The sequence below is a fragment of the Mustela nigripes genome, chromosome 1 (assembly GCF_022355385.1).
Source record: "Mustela nigripes isolate SB6536 chromosome 1, MUSNIG.SB6536, whole genome shotgun sequence".
In the NCBI taxonomy this organism is placed as follows: domain Eukaryota; kingdom Metazoa; phylum Chordata; class Mammalia; order Carnivora; family Mustelidae; genus Mustela; species Mustela nigripes.
Window position 1 is genome coordinate 161,954,494 of NC_081557.1, and position 14,324 is coordinate 161,968,817.

The 14,324-nt window shown below is 32.4% G+C and overlaps 1 protein-coding gene across 4 annotated transcripts in view; it reads left to right on the top strand.

The window, feature by feature from the left end:
• The window catches only part of RAP1GDS1 (Rap1 GTPase-GDP dissociation stimulator 1), a 160,255-nt gene that overhangs the window by 95,277 nt on the left and 50,654 nt on the right, over positions 1 to 14,324 (top strand). For 3 of the 4 annotated variants that reach the window (XM_059376242.1, XM_059376243.1, XM_059376245.1), the window contains exon 5: positions 2,845 to 2,991. The exons of the other annotated variant lie outside the window; for it this stretch is intronic. In XM_059376242.1, coding sequence (XP_059232225.1) covers positions 2,845 to 2,991 — 147 coding nt within the window. The remainder of the gene's footprint in view (positions 1 to 2,844; positions 2,992 to 14,324) is intronic. 4 annotated transcript variants of the gene reach the window in all.

The window sequence follows — 14,324 nt, forward strand, 5'->3', positions numbered from 1 at the left end:
AGTTAGGAGTTATTTATTATGAGAAGAGTTACAGTCAGCCTGTATTTCAGAAATAAAGTTTAGGATAAGGGAGCTTTTGTAAATTATTTTTAAGTGAACAGTAATAGTACTTATTTTAATATTGTAACATAAAACTACAGAGCTGCCTTTATTGTGGGAGAACAATTTATATGGACTTGTGCAATGACAGATGATCTAGTATGTATTGTAAATGATTCATAAGATACCTGTAAAGACATTCTTTCACTGGTTTTGGTAGAGTAATAGAACACAACATTGTCATTTATTCTTTTGCATCCTCTAATTCTTTAAAATATGTTGATAAATTATCTTTAACCGTATTTCCCTGGATGACTTGTCAAAGGTGATGTGAGGGGGGTGGGGAAGGAATTGCATAAACATTCCTATAGTGGTGGTGAATACCTTTTTAACTTAGATTATCTATTATTATGTGTGCTTTATTTTTCTTCTCAGATTTGGTATAATGTAATTTCTAATACAGAGATTAAGTTTATGTTCTGTAACCTACTGATGATAATACATGAGTGAAAAGCTATGTTGTAAATAATCGAAACAGCAGGGACGGAGGAGGGAACTGAAGAAGGAAGGAAAGGAAAAGAAGAAAAACACTGTGGCTCTCAGACATAAATATGTGGTTTGCCTTTCAATTGCAGTTATATTCTTTTTTACTGCATTATTAAATTTGATGAACAGATTTGTTGGACAAATTTGTATTGAAATTTATTGCATTAGTGAATATTTTGAATATTGAATAGTTAACTTTATTTTTTTAAGTTTTATTCATTTATTAGAAAGAAAAAGAATGAGAACATGAGTTGCAGGGAGGGCTGAGGGAGAAGCAGACTCTCCATTGAGCAGGGAGCCTGAGACAGGGGCTCTATTCTAGGACGCTGATATCATGACCTGAGCCAAAGGCAGACATTTAACTGACTGAGCCACCCAGGCACCCCAGATGGTTAACTGGTGTTAGGAAGCCAGCTTTGCTTTTAAAATTCACTACAAATAGGCTCCACAAAGTTTCTAAGTCTTAGTTTGCTAGGATATGAATTTAAGGCTTAGTTTAGCAGTTCTCTTAAGATTTCTAAGTCCTAAGCCTGTGTGATTTATATTTTGAAAGCCCATATTTAATCAGCAGTCTGAATCAAAGATTATTTAAGCTTCACATTTTAGGTATGGCATGTATTGTATATTTATATTATTTAAGGTCTGAACATTTAGATATATAATCATAATGTTCACTTTTCTCTGACATCATACCCATACAAATTGCCCAACAATTGAGATAATTTACATTTATGTTATTGGACAGTGAAACTTTGGATGTTAAATTTCAAAATGGGATATGACCAGTGTTCTTGACTGGCTTATCTGACTAGTTACTTTAACAGTTCGTAGTTTTCTGTGATCTCATTAGCTGGTGAGCATAGGTTCCCATTCTGCAACTGTATAACAACACAACAATGCTAAGTGGACAAAAATATGTTATTTCACTTTAGTATGGATTTCCTGAAAAATTTTCAAAGTTATCAAGCAAATATTTACGAGGCCATGCTATGTAAGGGTGTGTGTATGTATGTGTGTATACCATAAGAACTGATATATATTGTTTCATTGTCTAATATGATTCAGGAACAATTATAAAGATATGACCTTAGTTTCAGTTTTCTTATTAGAAAAATGAAAATCTTTTATTTACTTAGCGGTTATAATACCCTTGTGAGCCATTTCTTTTACTGACCTTTTGTACTATGCTTCTGTAGCTGCCTTGCCCAATATGGTGACCACAAGCCAGATTTGGCTATTAAACAATTGTGAATTATAGCTAGTCTGAATTAAAATGTGACTGTAAGTGTAAAGCACACTCAGATTTCAAAGATTTATCACAAAAAAAGACAGTTTAAAATATTGATTGCATGTTGGGATCATGTTTTATTGGACTTAATAAAATAGATTGTTAAATTTTTTACATGTTTTTGGTTTTTTTTTCATATGGCTACTAGTAAATTTAAATCACATATGTGGCTCATACTTAATGGCTGTCACATATCTTTTATATGAGGAAAGTCAGGTTTAGAAAGACAGATACTTTCTTTCATCTCTTTCCATTCCTACATTAAGGGGTTAGAAAGTTTTCTAAAGCTCTTTATATATTCCAATCATTAAATGACATCTCTTCTATATAATACTTATGTATACATAACAGAAGGTATATCTGGCCATCATTTTGACCACTGGTTGTAATGTTGAAGTACATTAGTATGTTCTAGAATGGAGGAAATAAGGAAAAATGAAACACAAAATAGCAAGAATTGAGAAAGGAGCATGTTTGTGGACTATAGTGATGCCATTAAAAGGATGCTTACTGAGATATAGAATTATTATGTGGGTTAGATGGTTTTCTTTGATAACAACTAACTTCGAAAAACACTGATAGATGGTTTCCAAGCTCAGGAAAAAAAAAAAATCTATAAAATATTAGTTCCTGGTTTTTTTCTCTTACACAATTTTAATTTGTGAAAGAGCAGGTGAAAATTTTCACATGTGATAGTCATACATTCCTAGGACACAGAGTTCTTTAAGCTCCTATGTGATGTCAGTGAGAATAAACTTTTTTCTCTGAATAAGTGATTGTCTCTTGTCCCCATCCCACCCCCATTTCCATGTTTACTTGTTTTGTTTTTCCAAAAAGACATTTAATGCCCAGCCTAGGTTTATTTTCTACTTACTCACTAAATAAGAAATAACATTGTTATGTTTTATATTTGAAATTGTAAGGTACATTTCTTTTTTCTTTTATTTTTAATTTAACTCTTTGTTTTACAGATGAGGGCAGAAGTGCAGTTGACCAAGCAGGTGGTGCACAGATTGTAATTGACCATTTAAGGTCACTGTGCAGTATAACAGATCCCGCCAATGAGAAGCTCTTGACTGTCTTTTGTGGCATGCTGATGAACTATAGCAATGAGAATGGTAAACAAAATTGAAAACTTGCTTTATCTCTGGGGGAAGATTAAAAATAATCATTACTATAGCACAGACCAAAAATATTCAGAAAAATTATGAGCAAAGAATTCATAAGTGACAAGTAAAATTAATAATTAGCCAACATTAAATCACAGTGTTTCAAAAATATAGAACGTTCTAATTTATTAACTGGGACACGTTTTTGAAGGGTTACCCATGTTAATACCCAAAACGAAAACAACATAATAGTATGCTATAATATTTTTCACACACAATTTCGAAATAAGCAGTATTAAAATAGTTTCATGTTTATTACTTTATATTAATACCAGGAGTAGCTTTAAAACACAGACACTATATTAGTAAAATTATTTTATCTAGATACTAGATTTACTTGTCAGAATAGAAAACAATCTTTTAATAAAATCTGGCATTAGAAAAATAAAGAGTAATTGTGGTTTCTGATTTTAGAAATTTAATAGAAGTTTCTTTTCTCTGTAAAACATTCTTAGAACTTGGCAACAAATGACATGTCAAAATTTTCAGATAACCTATATGGTTGTTAATTAAGTGAACATAAAAATGGTGATGTGAAAGCTTCGCTATACTTTTAAATGTCACAAAAATTGTATCATCTTGTATGAATTACAGCATGTATTGAACACTCAAAAACTCTGATAGATTTCTGGGCTATAACACTCTTCAGATCTTTTTGTGGTTTGTTTTATAATGGCATCTTAAGCTTTAGTCTTTGACAGAGACCTATTTTACTTGCATATTGAACATGTAATATTATTCTTCATTTTCATGTGTTCTAGAAACCCAGGAAACTTTAGGCATATTTTTCATTTTTCACTTTTGGTAGTCATGAGTCCAAAGAAATATTCTCAATAATTAAAAAAAAAAAAAAGATAACCATTGATGATGAATGGCTACTGACATTGTCCTTGGTGTTAGTGACAAGCACAAACAGTGGGGACTGTAGCCCTTGTCCCATTGAACAGGGAGAGCCCCTACCCTCCTCTAGTCTATAGTTTCTGTATGGCAATTTGGCCAGCTACTTCCATATCTTTTCATTTGGAGATGGGGGTGTGGGGGGAGCTGCAAATGTAGCTTTTCATGTGATGTCTGATTTTTAAATGTTGGATTACATGCACTTTTTTAGCATGGTACAAGCTAAACTTAGAATGTGTTCTCCGGTCATATCCTATACAAAGGATACCTGTTTTTACACCTCTGAATTAAAATTTCCAATAATAGTAATAAATGGTTTTTAATTGACAAATGGCTAGCCATTTAAACTCAAGATAGTAACAAATTGTAGCCTTTATAGGGCCAGCTACCACTTTTTTTCTCCCCCGTAGTGGAATCACTTTTGAAGAAAAAATGTACAGTAGAAACAGAATGAGTCTGCATGATCCATAAAATGAATAGCTGGTTCTTAAATAATTGAAATTTGACCATTATGCACACATATCTGAATTGCATGAAGCAATCATTGGCCAGTTGCTTATGGTACTTTAGCTTCATTTGGGACATCTTGGACACCCATCTTCATTGGGTATTCATCTTGGACACCTGAAAAAGTGGGACAAGATGCTAAGTGGAAGAATGGTTTAGAAAGATAAATGAAAGAAACTAGCCATGAAGTTATTAGAGCAGCTTTGGATATAAAAGGATTAGTCTTGTTATGGATTTACACTCGTTGTTTAGTTCAAAGATCTGCATAAAAGCATATCAAATGGCCAAATGGTCTTTAAAAATATCCCTCATTCTAATCCAAAGGAAACTGATTTCCTTTTGAGTCCCTACAGTAGGATATCACAATGTGTAGACATATGTGTATTGAGAAGGAAATGATTAACAACATGCAGAGTCCACAATTGAAATGTATAATGTATTTGTTTTGTTAAGGGTAGGCTTTTTTCCTGGCAAGTATTCCCAAAAATAACTTAAATATTTTGGAAACCCTGATTAACTTTCTCAGAACATTATCAGAGCAGAAATGGTTTTGTTCCATTATTGTAAACCTGTGATTTGAGTGAAGCTTTCAAAAGTTATTAGATAAAATAGAAGTCAAGTTATCTTCAGTTTTTTAAACAGGTGCCAAACATGTAACTGTCTTCTTTCCTCTGCTTGCATTTACATTTGTCTGTCATGGGGATCACAGTTTGTGAAGTGCTTCTTTTTCTCCCTAATACTCTTAAACTTAAATTATATTCTTTTCATTTTGCTTAATTATTGTATCTTTGTTGTTCTGTTGATTACTCTCTTCTTTAAAATGTGTGTTTAAAGATCTGCCTACTTAAATATTATGTCGTTGTGGCTAACTTTAGATCATTTGATACTGACTGTGTACCCCTAGATGAATCACTGAGGAAAAAAAATAGAGCTTTTTGAAATTCATGGGTCAGTTTTTATTGGCACGGAAAAATGAAGTTCCTTTTTTTAAAAAATGTTTTAATTTTTATAAACATATAATATATTTTTATCCTCAGGGGTTCCGGTCTGTGAATTGCCAGGTTTACACACTTCACAGCACTCACCATAGCACATACCCTCCCCAATGTCCATAACCCCACCCCCCTTCTCCCAACCTCCCTCCCCCCAGCAACCCTCAGTTTGTTTTGTGAGATTAAGAGTCACTTATGGTTTGTCTCCCTCCCAATCCCATCTTGTGAAGTTCCTTTTTATGTGTATTTACTATTGCATTTCAGTACATAAGCCTCTGCTGGTAACTGAGTAGAGAAGTTGAGTGATAAATTATTACTCTACCAGAAAAGTTAACGGTGTCCTTAGCCCCAAGAGCTTAAGCCTTGTTCATAGGGAGTTATTCCTTTAGCTTCACAGATTAATTTTTTTTAATGTAAAGATGAGAGAGTGCTGAAAATGGTCACAAGGATCTACCAACATAGTTTCTTTGATGATATTTTTAAATATTTATATTTATAATTTAAATTTATAATTTAAATTTATATTTATAATTTAAATTTTTAAATTTTTATATTAGTCCTAAAAGTAAATTGACACCAAACTGATACTTAAGATATCTTGATTCCTGTCCATCTGGTGGACAACTGTGAGCATATTCAATTTTTAAATCCATTAAGTAGAGAATAAAAAAAATTCCTAACCACATGTAAGACAGATAAATTATAAAAATATGTATGTGGTAAAGGTGTTTTTGTACCCTTTGATGAAACTGTATAAAACTCCAGGTTCATGAGTTTTAAAATCTTGAACCAGCTCAGGACAATACGCTGTTAAGCTATGAGCTGAATATATGCTTTTGTTTCCCCATTTGTGAAGCAATTAGAAATTTTTATACCCAAACTCGTAAGTGTAGAATATCTGAATAGAAAAAGTTATATATAATTGCTTAGCCAGAAAAGTTGTATCCATAATATTATATAAATAAAATCATGTTTAAATAGAATAAGAAAAACTTTTTTTTTTTTTTTTTCAGTAAAACTCATTTAAAATTTATCCTTTTGGGGAAATTCATACCTGTTTTTCACATGGCATAAAAGCACTCTTCAATTCTGTGGCTCTCCAAAATAGTCTCAGTGTTTGACAGTTCTGGTTAGAGCAAAACATGTTGACAGTTTGATAGTCAGTTTGAGGAAATATGCAGAACTTCCTATATTTTCTTCATCTTTTTTTTACTTATCCTATAAACAAGAAACTCAATCCTATTATTATAGGTATTTTTATCTCATTAGTTTCTTGGGTATCTTTTTTTCTACCTTTGGTTACCCAATGCCAAAATATTGCAGCAAAGACTAAAACTTCTGTTCAGATTTATTTTCAAACATAACACCGTTTTAGCTTATAGTACAAGTTTGGCAAATATTCATTGACTTCTGGATATTTAGTATTGTCTAAAAATTTTTTATTAACAAAATCAGTACTTGGAAGAAAAATGGGTTTTTGGAATATATTTTATTAATTTAGAAGCATTATAAATTTGCCCACTATGTTACTTGATATTCCCTATTCATGTTCATTGTAGTAGCAAAAAGTAGCATTGAAAATATCCTGATGGTGGTGAAAAATTTACTGTAGGTGATCCACAAACTTAAAAAAAAAAATCTGTGCATGTATACTTGAAAATTGATCGCAGTTTGAATGGAAGCAAACCAGTAATCAAAAGCAAAGCACCGGAGTTATTTAATACCTTGTTCAGGAATCTGTTGATGGTCACCATTTTTGTTATCTTACCTATAATATGTAATAACCATGGTGACCGTGATTAATCATTAAATATCTCTTGGAAAACTCTGTAATTGAGAATTTAATTTTTTTCCTGAATATACCTATGCTAGAGACATAAAATATAGGGAAAAGTCTGTTATAATTCTTTTTCTTTTATTTTTCAAAGTCTGACTTTTTATTTTATTATATTTTATAATCACCATGCAGTACATCGTTAATTTTTGATGTAATGTTCCATGATTCATTGTTTGCGTATAACACAGTTTTCCTTGCAGTCCATGCCCTCCTTAATACCCATCACAGGGGCCTACCAATCTCTTCACCCCCTCCCCTCTAAAACCCTCAGTTTGTTTCTTGTAGTCCACAGTCTCCCATGGTTCCTCTCCCCCTCTGATTTCCCCCTTTCATTTTACCCTTCCTTCTCCTAATGTCCTCCATGCTAGTCCTTATGTTCCTCAAATGAGTGAAACCATATGATAATTGTCTTTTTCTGCTTGACTTATTTCACCTAGCATATAATTCTTAAAATTATTGATGGTAAGCACTAAAGCAAGGACTAAAGTTACTTGTTGTACATAAGCTGTGCCATAAGACAGAAACAGAAGAAATAAAGGTGCCATCAAGGAAGGAAAAATTAGTTTCCTTCTCAAATGATTAACATAATATACACAGTTCATGACTGGCTTCTTTATATAAGCTGTATTGTATATATGTGAAATATGTATATATATGATAGCAGTTTAAAAAATATGTATATTGGATATTTGGATTTCAGTTTGAGGATATATATGTGTATACATGTGATCTATATTTAATTGTATATGTATATATGCTTTTTCAAATAGAGCTGATTTTTCTCTAATATCTTAATAGTTCCCTGTTACCGAAAAACTAATTTCTCGTGGCTCCTAAAATCTCTCTGGGATACTCTAATAATAATTCTCACATTTATTTGCTGTACAGACTCATGATAAGTGAACTGTGTTTGAAGGGAGGCGCTCTCTGTGTTCTAGGAAATCGAGCCCAAATGCATGGGTATATTACTGGAGTGTAACAATTGAATTTAAGTATTCAGTCCAGTATATAAATTCATTTGTTTAAAATAGGCCTATAAAGTATTTTCTCTCTAACATAAAGGTTACTTGATATGTAATTAATGTAATTAACTGTAACTACATTACAATTAATGTAATTAATTATATCTGCTACCTTCATTTCAACCAATAGCAACAATTTCACAATTTTAATCTTAGTATTAATCATTTTCCTGGTAACTTCAGTCTAGTCACTGGCTTAGTTTTACTTCCTACTTAAAATAGAAAGAATGGAAGTTAATAAGGAATAATCCTGATTAAAAACTAAAAAGCACTTTGGCCTGAGCTACTCGTTTATTTTTAAGTTTATTACAGGTGAGAAAGAATACTTCCTAGATATTAGATGTTTAGAAAATGATTTGATTTGCGTAAGTGAGGAACTGTTTCCATAGTTTATTTACTATGGGTACAAGCTAATTAATAATTATACATAATTCCTAAATACTAAAAAATGTTTACCTAACTTTAAGGTAAAAAAAATCAAAATACAAAATTTTATCTTTGTAACTTATTGTCTTTTCCCCATATTAATTTGCCAGTATACCATTTCAGTGTATTTTCTGTTTATTCCCCACCCCCTTGTTTATAAAGGCCAGGGAGATGTGCTTTTAAGTTTGCATCTTTTGAAGTCCAGTATGTCAAATTAAAATACTCTGTGTTAAACAGATTGTACTATAAGACTTTTATGGTCATTTAGGCTTTAAAAAAATAGATGGTATAATTCTTTATTTACCATTTTCTCTTTGTAAAAAATTTCTGAATTTTTACTGTTTGTCTAACAGAGCATTCTTACTTACTCAGCCAGGTTGAGCTCAAGAAGTTCTGCTACAGGGGCGCCTGGGTTGCTCAGTGGGTTAAGCCTCTGCTTTGGGCTCAAGTCATGATCTCAGGGTCCTGGGATCAAGTTCCCACATCCGGCTCTCTGCTCAGCAGGGAGCTTGCTTCCCTTCCTCTCTCTCTGCCTGCCTCTCTGCTTACTTGTGATCTCTCTCTGTCAAATGAATAAATTAAAAAAAAAAAAAAGTTCTGCTACAAATATCATTTTAAAGAAATTGTTTTACTGAAAGACAGAACAGTTAGTTGTTCTTGTGCCTCCTGCTAATTCAGTCTATTAAATTTGGATTAGCTTAGATTTTCATCATAGTCCTTCTAAAAAATTACTATAATAATGCTCTTACTTAATGGATAAGCTAAGAATTTGTTTTTTAGTAGAAGTATACAAAACGCACATTCAGTTTAATTCCACATGGTCAAGTAGTGGCATTAATGTTTAGCTTTGACCATTATAGAATGAACTTCTGAATGTAAGATCTGAAATTTTATTACAAAAAATGAAATTATTGTTACAGTTTTTTCATTAATGATTTAAGGTTTGGCTTTATATTACAGAAATACTACTTAGCAATTTTAGCTTCCTAGATTTTCTTATAATCATAATGGTGCATTTAGCATTGTGATACTAAGTAGATACCAAATTATAACTAAAGGCAGTAGTGTAACAGATATGTTTGGGGTTCCTCATTCACTAACGTGTTTTTCTTTATTTGATTTATGTCTGGATTGAAGATATTTAATCATAGATGTTATTGAAGATTATTTTCGAGATTTGCCTCATAGTGAAAATTTGAGTTGGCAGGGTTGGCTTTCTGACTTTAATTCATCATCACAAGATATAAAGAATTCTCAATTTGCACTTCTTTTTAAAAGATTCATGGCCTGAACAAAATTAAGTAACTAAAAATTAAAAACAGCTCCTAACATTTATTTTATGTTGTAAATTCTAAAGATAGTAGGAAATCTGACCTCGGTTATTCTGCCTTGATTTAATTTTTTTACATTTGCATAGTTCACCATTATTAGTTATTGCCACATTTTAAATACTGCAGTATAAATATATATTTATATTTCAACTAAATGACAGAATTTCAGCATATGAAGCACATAGGGAGATTTTCTCTATATATGGAATGCTTACCTGTATTTAAAAATGAATATTTAGGGGCACCTAGGTGGCTCAGTTGGTTAAGCTGCTGCCTTGGGCTCAGGTCATAATCCCACGGTCTTGGGATCAAGCCCCACATCAGGTTCCCTGCTCAGAGGAGAGCCTGCTTCTCCCTCTTATGCTATTGCTCTGCCTACTTGTGCTTTCTCTCTGTCTCTGTGTCAAATAAATAAAATCTTTTTTTAAAAATAAAAAATAGGGACGCCTGGGTGGCTCAGTTGGTTAAGCAGCTGCCTTCGGCTCAGGTCATGATCCCAGCGTCCTGGGATCCAGTCCCACATCGGGCTCCTTGCTCAGCAGGGAGCCTGCTTCTCCCTCTGCCTCTGCCTGCCATTCTGTCTGCCTGTGCCCTCTCTCTCCCCCTCTCTCTCTCTCTGATAAATAAATAAAATCTTAAAAAAAAAAAAAAAGAATTTCTATTAAAAAATAAATAAATAATAAAAAATAAAAATGAATATTTAGGTAGTAACAGTAAAAGTGAAAGACTAGGCCTTGTTTTATACTGTTTTTATACTGTTTCTATATTGAAACATGATGGTATCAAGCCCATGTTTGTTGACTGTGTATATGTTTGTAGGAAATACCACTGAAGTAAGTATTCAGATGTTTGGCCTTCCAGGAGCTAAGGCTAAAGCCAGAGGCAAATAATGGATTTGGGCCACGTATCAGTCCATTTTCAATGTGGACTGCTTAAAATAGCCATTCAGAGAGAAACTCAAGGCAGAGAAGTATCATACATAAAATCACTCATATAGAAATTAGTAATACTGCTTTCTAACTACAAGTAAAATCCAGTTAAGACAAAATTGCCTGTATTTTGTTAAATGAAAAAATTTTAAGTAAATACTGCTTGAAAATGGGGATTGGCCAGAAATCTCTTGGTTATGTAGATGTATCTTTTACCATAGCTGTGTATTGTGAAGAACATCTGTTTAATATTAAAGTGTAAAAACTTAATAATAGTAATGCTTCAGTGTAACTAGTAATATTTGGGGTTTTTTTTATCTGTAAAACAAATAATTCTTGTTTTTAAATATAATCTGTTTGTAAGATATACATGTGGTGGTATAAATTAACCTGGCAATGAGCTTAATTTGCTATACAAAACTATAGACTTAAGTTTACACCTCCTATGGATATGGCCTTCCTTTCGGCAATGCCATTTGAGAGCAGAGACAGATATATTTCTCCCACTAAGAGCTGCTTAAGCAACAGCTGGCAGTAGTTCTCTTAAAAGAAAACAAAAAAGTTTTGATCTTTAAAAGACAGTCTTTCTGAGATGAAAGTATAGCGTTTCCTTTAATCGTAGTAGACTTATCTGTAGAAATTTCCTTGGTACCAGTACGCATTAGACAAGAGTTGATCTGTAGTAGTAATTTGACGTGAAGGGAGTCCACGTGGGAGAGAAATTATCTACTATGTTAAGACATAATCACTCTACGTGTCATTGGATTGAGAACAGTATATGTGTAGGTCACTTAAGAATAATAAAAAACACTTTTCCTTTCTCTTGTGATTTTGCTTTGGGGTTTTGTTTTTACTATTATTTTATGTCATACTCACTTGTTTTTTCATTATTTCTAAAACATACAAAAGGGAGATTTTGCTCTTATAGAGTCTTATTTTCAGAATCTAGGAAAAAAGTTTGAATTCTTTTATATTTTTTATTTAACTGTTAGAAAACAATTGGGTAGATGTATTGTTTTAAACCTCTAGTATTCTCAGTGCTAATGAATTTTTATTTTATTTTTTCACTGAAATACTATTTGTCATTGAAATGTATAACCTGGGGCTAAAACTATAGGGATAACCTGGGTATAGAACATATAATGCATATTTTGATTTAAAGATGGCTTTTAAAATAATTGTAAACATTTTTCCTTTTATATGCTCATTATTAGGTTTAGAATAAAAGTTCTCCACTTTCCTCCATTTTTCTCCATCAGCCAACAAAAAGATATTAAGTAATAAGTAATTGAAAACTGTACCTGCATATGTGGATGTGCAAAGTTTTTAACGTCAAATCATCCTCTTGATAGCTGTAAAGTCAGCTTACTTTTCATTATTTCCCCACAACTTGTCTGAACTTAACATTTCTATTCACTGTTTTATGTCATTTTAAATTTTTGTATTCTTTTTTGGAAATATATATATCATTAGTCAGGGGCAATTTTCTTCAGTCTTTGTTATGCCCAAATGGTTTTTATCTAATTTGTATTATAAGTCAACAAGATTTATATTTTTCTGTGTTTATTGTGTCAGCTGTGTATAATTTACTTGATTATAGATTTTTTTATGCAAGCCTGTAAATAGTAATATTGTACTTCTTTACTATGAATAGTATACTATATATACATACTGATGTAGAAACTATGTATTTTGAATTGTATATGTTTTATTTTAACAAAGTTTCATCATTAAGTCCTAATTAACTGATAAGCTTAATAATCTTACTGTCTGTAAGTGCCTTTTCTTATGAATAAGGTAAACATGTGTTGCAGTCTTCTTATGGAACTTATTCTTTATAATACGGATCAACATAACTTCAGTTGAGTTACTGGGATTCTTTTCTGGACCTATAATCTATCTATACCAATGTTTTAAACATTAAACTTAAAACTCAGGGGGAAAAAGGTTCTTCAACTTAAGATCTTCTCTCCAGATCTCCATTCTTTGGAGTTTCCATGAGTGTGACCTGAAGAACTTGGAACCATTGAAATTCAAATGTAGGTAGGTAAGTGTTCACACCAGCGCATGCGTTGATTGCCTTATATCTCTTTGTATATGCATCTGTATTGCACCCCCTCAGTGCCTTTCTTCTTCTTCCTCCCCATAGATCATGTAGGGCCCGTGTCATCTTGATATTTTGTAATTCTGTATTTTGGTCAGTATTTGTCTGTGATGTGTGTCAGGAGCAATCTTTAAAAGTCTTCAGACATTTATGACATTGTGCTGTCTAAAGACTGTCTTTCACACATAAGTGTTTGCTATGTACAAGCCTGGGTTGCATTTTGTGAATTGTGTTTGTTGAGTTCTGATAAACTTTCCCCTGGAGTTGCTGGTTGGTATTCATTGAAGGATGCAAAAATTCTCAGTCCTGCTCTGTTACACTTTTTCAATTCTAGAGAATGTGAACTATTTCTGGTTCTAAGAATGTCTTCCAGTTAGTTTTTGATTCAAAAGTCATACTCCTGATACCATTCATAATATCATGAGAGTGTCACCTATCATCCTTTGAAGTCCATTTACAAGCTTTCTTTGGGCAATGAGAAAAGGTGATTAAACTTAATCATTTGCTTCCAGCAATAAGAATTCATACCAGTTTATTTCACACAAACTGGACCCCTACTTAACCCCACGCCTCCAAAAAAAAAAAAAAACACAAAAACAAACTGTGGATAACATACTAAATTGTAACTGAAATAGGCAAACAGACCCAACCATGGAGTATTCTCTAGGCTTAAGTAGTGTTTCTACTCAAATAAGCAAACTAAGATGTTCAAGTTCTTAATGTAATTTTGCTCGTAATATCCGAACACCAAAATCTGGGGTTCCTACCATGCTTTTAATTTTTATTTCTTTTCCTGTTATTTCATCTGCCAAGCACATCACTGAATTTCAGAATCTTTATTCCATGTTCTGTTTTGTTTCATTTTCCATCTCCTGTAAAAGCTAGGTAATCCTTTGGCAGTGGTTCTTAAACTTTTGGTCTCAGGACTCTTTAGACACTTAAAAATTCTTGAAGACCCTATAGAATTTTTGTTTATAAATACAGGCTATACCTATCAATATTTACCATGCTAGAAATTAAAATGGAGACAATTTTAAAAATTACTTAATACTGCATTTAAAAATAATAACTGACATTGCCACGTGTTTTTGTGAAAAATAACTTTTCAAAATTAAAAATACAGCTGGGGTGCCTGACTGGCTCCATCTGTAGAGCATGTGACTCTTGATCTCAGGGTTATGAGTTCAAGCCCCATGCTGGATATGGAGCCTACTTGAGAAAAAAATAATAGCAAAAG